The sequence below is a fragment of the Procambarus clarkii genome, chromosome 27, assembly GCF_040958095.1.
Source record: "Procambarus clarkii isolate CNS0578487 chromosome 27, FALCON_Pclarkii_2.0, whole genome shotgun sequence".
In the NCBI taxonomy this organism is placed as follows: Eukaryota; Metazoa; Arthropoda; class Malacostraca; order Decapoda; family Cambaridae; genus Procambarus; species Procambarus clarkii.
In genome coordinates, this window is record NC_091176.1 from 9,319,458 (window position 1) to 9,329,457 (window position 10,000).

The following is a 10,000-nucleotide window of genomic DNA, read 5'->3' on the forward strand; positions in this document are numbered from 1 at the left end:
AATAGTCGAGACGAAATGTTAGTGTTAAGGTGGGCGAGTCTCTCAGTAAGGAGTAACACCCTGGAGGACCAGGAAGGAGTAACTCAGTGAGTCTGAGGAGACCAGGCGGGTTAAAACACCATTGTCTTAAGCTTCAAGCGTCTTTCACAAGCTGTCTTGTCTCTGACGTTAGACACGTGTCGAGTCCATTCAATGGCCGGCTCGTTCTCTTGATTCGCCACCCCGTAAAAAATAATCAAGCCACTGTTTTGCTTAACAAGAGGCGCACAAACCCCTTTTAAACCACGAACGAAACCTATCGAGGTCGAAGCATCGAAAAAGTCAGTATTACGGTACATTAATTTTTTACTAACGCGTCGCATTTTGAACGAAGATTTCGAGGTTCTATTGACGTTTTGTGGCTCTTTCACAGAGACAAAAATATAATTAAAACTTCCGGCGAGTTGCGACGGCGGCCTCTGAGGACGCGGGAGATACGACACGACAGCCGGTAAAAGAGATAACGTAAATAATTGAATCGGTGTACACTGAGGCGTGGTGGCATGGGGGATTCCTTCCCGTCCCTACTCCTCAACCACACCTGGTCGATTCTCCGCGAGATGCTACGTGACTGGGACACGTAGTTGGTGTTGTGGGCTGATTACTTCACTCTGACATGGAGTCCGCGCGGGAAACTGTCCAGCACCCTGCTAGAAAGTACCTTATTTGTCGTCTCATTTGACAGCCAGTTACATCTACAGACTATTTGGTTATATTTTTGCAAACATGCCCACACACACACAAGGGGGGCTGGTGGCTGAGTGAAGGGGGGGCTAGTGGCTGAGTGAAGGGGGGGCTGGTGGCTGAGTGGACAACGCTCTATACTCGTCGACCTACGGACAGGGGTTCGATCCCCGGCGCCGGCGGAAAAACAAATGGGCAGAGTTTCCTTCACCTTGATGCTCCTGTTACCTAGCAGTAAATAGGTACCTGGGAGTTAGACAGCTGCTAACACACACACCCAGGCTGCTTCCTGTGTGTGTGTGTTTGTGTTTGTGAAAAAAAATGTTAGTAGTTAGTAACAGTTAGTAGATTGACAGTTGAGAGGCGGGCCGAAAGAGAAGAGCTCAACCCCCGCAAGCACAACTGGATGAATACAACTAGGTGAGTACAACTAGGTGAGTACAACTAGGCGAGTACACACACACCTTTATAAATATTAAATTAAGGTAATTGTAGATGCGTGCGTGCGTTCATGCGTACTGCGTGCGTGCGTTCATGCGTACTGTGTGCGTGCGTGTTTGTATATGTGAGTGTATTTACTATTTGTATTTACTATTGATATCTGCAGAAATCGAGCTATTAGCTCTTGGACCCCACCGTTCTAAGCAATTATTTTTCCTCTATTATGTCTATCTCATATAATTTCTCTTACACACACACACACACACACACACACACACACACACACACACCACACACACACCAGGAAGCAGACCGTAGCAGCTGTCTAACTCCCAGGTACCTATTTACTGCTAGCTGAATAGGAACATCAGGGTGACAGAAACTCTGCCCATTTGTTTCTACCGCCCACGGGGATCGAACCCATACCCTTAGAACTACGATCCCAGAGTGCTATTCACTCAGCCGTGAGGTCCCCTATGCGTGTGTGTGTGTGTTTGGGGGGAAAGGAGGGGTTAGGTAATTAGCCGCGGAAATGCCTCCTACCAACAGATAAGCAACGTGGTCATATCATCCTCAGATGCACATTTCTAGATATGAAACAGTGAACCATACCCGCCTTATCTCGATCCCCCCCCCCACCCTCCAACTACCCAGGCAGGCGCGCGGTTTGGGAGCGGTTGTGAGCGGCTGAGAGCGGTTGTGGAGCGGCTGAGAGCGGTTGTGAGCGGCTGAGAGCGGTTGTGAGCGGCTGAGAGCGGTTGTGAGCGGCTGAGAGCGGTTGTGAGCGGAGATGTGTACTGGCCACAGTTCCCTTGGGAAAGTGAGTGGGGGATAGCCCAGAGCCAGCTGCTGCCAAGTCTCCTCGCTATCGCTGCATTCAGCCGGCTTGGTGCCGGACTACCTCGTTGGTCCTGGCAATATAATGTTGCCAGAAGTGTCAGGCAGATATGTTATATTGAGAGAGAGAGGAGAGAGAGAGAGAGAGAGAGAGAGAGAGAGAGAGAGAGAGAGAGAGAGAGAGAGGAGAGAGAGAGAGAGAGAGAGAGAGAGAGAGAGAAATGGAGAGGTAGATAGGTTAGCAATCAGGCAAATGACCTCAATAGTCACATTATGGATCTGCGCCATAAAAGCAACGCTGATCCAGATATGGCCGCAGTGAGGCAGCTGTAGCCAAGTATACGGCCTCGGAGGAGGCACAAAGTCAGTCCACTAATCACAACAAGATTCTTCACAGACGAACGTGTTTGAGGGCCAACTGTGGGCAGCGTCTTGGCGGGAAGAGGTCGTAAAGTTGACAGCAGCAGGAGTGGACTCCAGTGTCTGGAGGTCTCTTGACAGCAGCAGTAGTAGTGAACTCCAGCGTCTGGAGGTCTCTTGGCAGCAGCAGGAGTTGGACTCCAGTGTTTGGAGGTCTCTTGACAGCAGCAGGAGTGGATTCCAGTGTCTGGAGGTCTCTTGACAGCAGCAGGAGTGGACTCCAGTGTTTGGAGGTCTCTTGACAGCAGCAGGAGTGGATTCCAGTGTCTGGAGGTCTCTTGACAGCAGCAGGAGTGGGACTCCAGTGTCTGGAGGTCTCTTGACAGCAGCAGAAGTGGACTCCAGTGTCTGGAGGTCTCATTGACAGCAGCAGGAGTGGACTCCAGTGTCTGGAGGTCTCTTGACAGCAGCAGAAGTGGACTCCAGTGTCTGGAGGTCTCTTGACAGCAGCAGGAGTGGACTACTGCGTCTGGAGGTCTCTATTGTCTCAGACTGACGGTCTTAGAGACCCTTATGTAGACAAGACGCACTCTCGCCTCCAACAATCAAGAAACAACTGAACTATTGAGGGATTATTTTGCTGAAGGTATTGGCTCCAGACTCTGAAATGTAAGCTACTCAGCATCCTGCAAAACCTCGGTAAACGTTGTTGAAGGTAACGTCAAATGGTAATGTTAGTTTTACTTATATGATGCAAACTGTCATCTTCTCTATAATGCTAATAAATAACACGTTATAAATCAACTGTTATAAATATTATTAACAATTAATATAAATAAATAACACTATTAATAAATAACTCTTTTATTTTATTTTATTTTCATACTTTGGTACATTAGCATTTATGAGGCTACACTAGACTTTATGAAAGGTTACATATTATGATGCTAAAATATCTCCGTCCTTTCAGCATGGTTGGTATATAGAACCATGTGATCAATAGCCTGCACGGGCTCACCTTAGCCCGTGCTACTTGCAACTTTTTATTCCAGGTTGCGAATCTTAAACAACAACAACAGCAATAGCCTGCACTGGCAAAGTTGACCAGACCACACACTAGAAGGTGAAGGGACGAACGACGTTTCGGTCCGTCCTGGACCATTTCTCAAGTTGACAATCCACTTGAGAATGGTCCAGGACGGACCGAAACGTCGTCGTCCCTTCACCCTCTAGTGTAGGGTCTGGTCAACTTACTTAGCCACGTTATTGTGACTCATCGCCTGCACTGGCAAACATTGAGTGCACTATGAGGATGTCCGCTAGAATCCAAGAGTGAGTAAGTAATTGCAAGGCTTCAGGTACTCCTCACGCGGCAGCCAGACCTCATAAACAAAGACCCAAAGTTCATTCCATGCACCCGCCAACCCCCCCTTCCTTGTTTGTGAATGAAAAACGGTTTACACACGACTCACAACTGATGACATCCGAACACTTCCGGAACAAGTGCTTCGCTGACGTCTTTTGTGAACATTATTTGTTCGAAAACTCCCAGGTACTTTTTTTTACAATTTCTTGTTCGCTGACGACTTTTGTTCGAACCACAACGCTGTATGAATGCTTCACCCACGTACTACAAATACAAATAACCGCCAAAAGAATATAAACACCTAACCTAACCTTAACCTAACCTAACCTAACCAAACCTAACCTAACCTAACCTAACCTAACCTAATCAATGCGTAAACATGCACAGTATGCTAATATATATATAACAATATTAATTTATATATGAGAAAATTCCTGTTTTGAATGAACATCATGTTAAAAGTGATGACTGAGTCTTGGGGGTCGACCATTGATGGACTGGACTTGGTCTGAGGACGAGTTGCACGCGGAAAGGTCTGAAGGCCCCTCCCAACTGGACATGCAATAAAAGTTGTGTGTGAGATCATAACGCAGTTCCTGCATAGGATTGGGAGAGTCACCAGAGGGGCGTGAAACATGCGGCCCGCGGGCCACACGTAGCCTGTTGGGCTTCTTCATGCGGCCCGCGGGCCACACGTAGCCTGTTGGGCTTCTTCATGCGGCCCGCGGACCACACGAAGCCTGTTGGGCTTCTTCATGCGGCCCGCGGGCCACACGTAGCCTGTTGGGCTTCTTCATGCGGCCCGCGGGCCACTCTCTACTTCAACCACAACCTGCAGCACCTATTAAAATTTAAATTAAAAGTACTACATATTTATTAGCAAATTATCGTTGTATGTACATTCATAAGGCGGAGCTTTGGAGGTCCTGTAGAACGCAATCTTTGTGAAGGTCAGTTCAGTACATTTTTTTGTTAAGTCATTTAGGGCTGTACGCAGACCATTGGACGCTTTGGTCCAGTGGTCTGCTTTCAACTGGGGTCCAGTGATCTGCGGATAAGACTTTCTCGAAGAGAAAGACACGATCCTTTACGCATTTCCTACTGCAATTCATGAAAGTAATGTGACTGGCTCAGCCCAGGTTTGCAACGTGTCTTCACGGTGTCGATGAAAGTCTGCAAGGCACACTAAGAGTTTGTAGATTTGATCTCCATACAAAGATTAACAGATGATGAATACTTGATGAGTTTGCTTGGAACACGTATCGAACTGGGAGTATATTGGACACAAGTTGTGTCTGGTGAAGGTGGAGCAGCACAGATACTTGGTTAGGTTAGGTTAGGTTAGGTTAGGTAGGTTAGGTTTAGGTTAGGTTAGGTTAGGTTAGAAATGATAGTGTGGCCTTTTTAATTAAATGAAAGGCTATTAAGTCTCTCACAACAACGGCCTCACAACAACGGCCTCACAACAACGGCCTCACAACAACGGCCCCACAACAACGGCCCCACAACAACGGCCCCACAACAACGGCCCCACAACAACGGCCCCACAACAACGGCCTCACAACAACGGCCCCACAACAACGGCCCCACAACAACGGCCTCACAACAACGGCCCCACAACAACGGCCCCACAACAACGGCCCCACAACAACGGCCTCACAACAACGGCCCCACAACAACGGCCCCACAACAACGGCCTCACAACAACGGCCCCACAACAACGGCCTCACAACAACGGCCTCACAACAACGACCCCACAACAACGACCCCACAACAACGGCCCCACAACAACGGCCCCACAACAACGGGCCCACAACAACGGCCCCACGACAACGGCCCCACAACAACGGCCCCACAACAACGGCCCACAACAACGGCCCCACAACAACGGCCCCACAACAACGCCCCTACAACAACGGCCTCACAACAACGGCCCCACAACAACGGCCTCACAACAACGGCCCCACAACAACGGCCCCCACAACAACGGGCCCACAACAACGGCCTCACAACAACGGCCCCACAACAACGGCCCCACAACAACGGCCCCACAACAACGGCCCCACAACAACGGCCTCACAACAACGGCCCCACAACAACGGCCCCACAACAACGGCCTCACAACAACGGGCCCACAACACGGCCTCACAACAACGGCCCCACAACAACGGCCCCACAACAACGGCCCCACAACAACGGCCTCACAACAACGGCCTCACAACAACGGCCCTCACAACAACGGGCCCACAACAACGGGCCCACAACAACGGCCCCACAACAACGGCCCTCACAACAACGGCCTCACAACAACGGCCTCACAACAACGTGCCCACAACAACGGCCTCACAACAACGGCCCCACACAACAACGGCCCCCACAACAACGGCCTCACAACAACGGCCTCACAACAACGGGCCCACAACAACGGCCCTCACAACAACGGCCCCTCACAACAACGGCTTCACAACAACGGCCTCACAACAACGGCCCCACAACAACGGCCTCACAACAACGGCCCCACAACAACGTGCCCACAACAACGCCCCTCACAACAACGGCCCCTCACAACAACGACCTCACAACAACGGCCCTCACAACAACGGCCTCACAACAACGGCCTCACAACAACGGGCCCACAACAACGGCCCCCACAACAACGGCCCCCTCACAACAACGGCCCCACAACAACGGCCCCACAACAACGGCCTCACAACAACGGCCCCACAACAACGGCCCACAACAACGGCCTCACAACAACGGGCCCACAACAACGGCCTCACAACAACGGCCCCACAACAACGGCCCACAACAACGCCCCTACAACAACGGCCTCACAACAACGGCCCCACAACAACGGCCCTCACAACAACGGCCCCACAACAACGGCCCCCACAACACGGGCCCACAACAACGGCCCTCACAACAACGGCCCCACAACAACGGCCCCACAACAACGGCCCCACAACAACGGCCCCACAACAACGGCCTCACAACAACGGCCCCACAACAACGGCCCCACAACAACGGCCTCACAACAACGGGCCCACAACAACGGCCCCCACAACAACGGCCCCACAACAACGGCCCCACAACAACGGCCTCACAACAACGGCCTCACAACAACGGCCCTCACAACAATGGGCCCACAACAACGGGCCCACAACAACGGCCCCACAACAACGGCCTCACAACAACGGCCTCACAACAACGGCCTCACAACAACGTGCCCACAACAACGGCCTCACAACAACGGCCCCACACAACAACGGCCCCACAACAACGGCCCTCACAACAACGGCCTCACAACAACGGGCCCACAACAACGGCCCTCACAACAACGGCCCCTCACAACAACGGCTTCACAACAACGGCCTCACAACAACGGCCCCACAACAACGGCCTCACAACAACGGCCCCACAACAACGTGCCCACAACAACGCCCTCACAACAACGGCCCCTCACAACAACGACCTCACAACAACGGCCCTCACAACAACGGCCTCACAACAACGGCCTCACAACAACGGGCCCACAACAACGGCCCCACAACAACGGCCCCTCACAACAACGGCTTCACAACAACGGCCCTCACAACAACGGCCCCACAACAACGGGCCCACAACAACGCCCTCACAACAACGGCCCCCTCACAACAACGGCTTCACAACAACGGCCCCACAACAACGGCCTTACAACAACGGCCTCACAACAACGGCCCTCACAACAACGGCCCTCACAACAACGGCCTCACAACAACGGCCTCACAACAACGGCCCACAACAACGGCCCCACAACAACGGCCTCACAACAACGGCCCCTCACAACAACGGCCTCACAACAACGGCCTCACAACAACGGCCCCACAACAACGGCCCCACAACAACGGCCCTCACAACAACGGCCTTACAACAACGGCCTCACAACAACGGCCCTCACAACAACGGCCCTCACAACAACGGCCTCACAACAACGGCCCTCACAACAACGGCCTCACAACAACGGCCCCACAACAACGGCCTCACAACAACGGCCTCACAACAACGGGTCCACAACAACGGCCCTCACAACAGATAATCGGGACCCGCGGTCAACCAAAGAAGAGAAAGTATGGCCTCATTTACATCGCAAATTCCCAAGTGTCTAATATGAAGGGAGACAAACATTAAATATACTATTATTAACCATATAGGAATTTCGTAATAAAGGAAATGTGAACAGTGAACACGACAATCACTGTAATGAACACCGGTGCAACTTTATTTATTTATATTTTTTTCCCGCGCGGACTCTGGCTGGTCCGCTAAGTATAGCATATTACTGTCTTGCTTAAGTGGCGGGATGAGTATTTATGGTTCGCATGTTGGCTTCAGTAAGATTATGTCCAATGGGTTTAATAACTTCTTCTGTGCTGTTGAATCATTTGGCTCGTAATTCTGCGCTGTGTTAGATAATGTTCCAGTGGTCTTTACTGGATAGTTCGCCACAATGCTGGAATTTCCTCTCGTCTTCTGGGACCTGTGTGCTTGTTTCCCCTACATGCTGGTATCCAAGCTCGAGGAAGAGTAATTGTACTTCTGTTTTTATATTGTTCCTTTTCATCAGAATCAGTGGTTCATAGCGGGTTGAGTTCTTGTACCAACCTGCAGATGTTGCATTCGCAACTTTTGCGTTGTCGTTCCTGGACATATTCTGCGTTGCTCTCTCTGGAATTATTTTCATAATGTGCTAGACACGTGTGGAATGTAAATGTCTACTTTCCCCTCTGTTAGTTGCAAGTTTTGCAGCTGCATCTGCACTGTCATTCCCTGGTATTCCTACATGACTTAACACCTTGTTGATAAGTATTTGACGACCTTGGCGTTTGAGTGTTTGCATTAAAGATCATACAAAGGAATGATCATTAAAGATCATTTATGCTCAGATGGATGTTGTTACATAAGTGTTCTTGCTGCAAATGTTTCAGTAGTAGTTTTCGAATCTATATGCATGTGTTGTAATCCACAAGTTAGTAGGAATTATTAGCTAGAGGATCATTACTACAACACTTAACGAATGATGATTGGAAGTACAATGTAAGTAGACAGACTATGGATCACATATCTAAGAAAGGTCAATGGATTAAGACCGAAGCTGTTTAGCCAAATTAATAATTCCTACTAACTTGTGGATTACAACACCAATAATGATCCTCTAGCTAATAATTCCTACTAACTTGTGGATTACAACACATGCAACCCGTTCTCGACTCGAGTCCATTACATCCAGCGGTCGACCCCACAGACGCATTCATCAATTTTAACATGCTGTTCATTCAGAACAAGGATTTTCTCAAATATAAATTAATATTATAATATATTAGCATATTGTGCATATATAGGCATAGGTTAGGTTAGGTTAGGTGTTTAGGTTCGGTTGGCGATTATTTGCATTTGTAGTACGTGGGTGAAGCATTTATAGCGAAATGGTTCGAACAAAACTCGTCAGTGAAGCACTTGTTCCGGAAGTGTTCGAACGAAATCAGTTGTGAGTCGTGTGTAAACCGTTTTTCATTCATAAACAGGGGTTTGGCGGATGCATGGAATCACTTTTGGATCTTTGTTTGGAGGACGGGCTGATGCATGATAAGGTGTTGTCTGTGCTCAACAAGAACATGTTCCAAACCCGTTCGAATGGCTAGCACCTTTTGTAAGGTTGAGCAACGCTTTCAGAGACTCCAACTATATAAATTCATGCCTTAACTCTTGTTCTAGACTCATGTGTCTGCTGGTCTACTGAGCTATCTGTGAAGTACGTGAAGGTGTCAGATGCCAAGTTTGTGTCTATATTCACCTGTGCAATGATGCGGAGCAGATGGGTATTAGTCCGATTCTTTATTCAATTGAGAGACCATATTCTTATAGTCTGCCAAGCAACGATTCCCAAGAGGCTTGTGTATCGAGGTCTGTATATCGTCGGTACAGTGAAGTACCGTCAACACGACCATCACTGTACTGTGAATACCAGTACCCCGGAGAACACAGTCGTTTCACCAGTATTAAAGTGGACCTTTTTTCCCAGGTCACAACCTCCCCTTTGTTCCAGGTCACAGCCTCCTTGTTCCAGATCACAATCCCTCACTCTTCTAGGTCACAATCCACTCACTGTTTCAGGTGTTTTCCAAACTTGTGTTGGCTGCATGGAGTGTGTTTTATTGGAGTCTGTCTGCTTGCTCTTCTCCCCTCCCCCCCCACGACCTGTTGTGTACTCAGGGAGCGACTTGCGCCTATATTGAC

The 10,000-nt window shown here is 49.5% G+C and overlaps 1 protein-coding gene across 1 annotated transcript; it reads left to right on the forward strand.

Moving 5' to 3' along the window:
- Positions 1-6,864: 6,864 nt before the first annotated feature.
- On the forward strand, positions 6,865-7,872 carry LOC138369094 (proline-rich protein HaeIII subfamily 1-like). Its single transcript, XM_069332027.1, has one exon. It carries the CDS (start codon positions 6,865-6,867, stop codon positions 7,870-7,872), a length of 1,008 nt encoding a protein of 335 aa, XP_069188128.1.
- The last annotated feature ends 2,128 nt before the right edge of the window (positions 7,873-10,000 follow it).

Excerpts from the sequence above, each read along its gene's own strand:
- LOC138369094 (XM_069332027.1), top strand. The coding sequence starts at position 6,865 with ATGGGCCCACAACAACGGGCCCACAACAACGGCCCCACAACAACGGCC.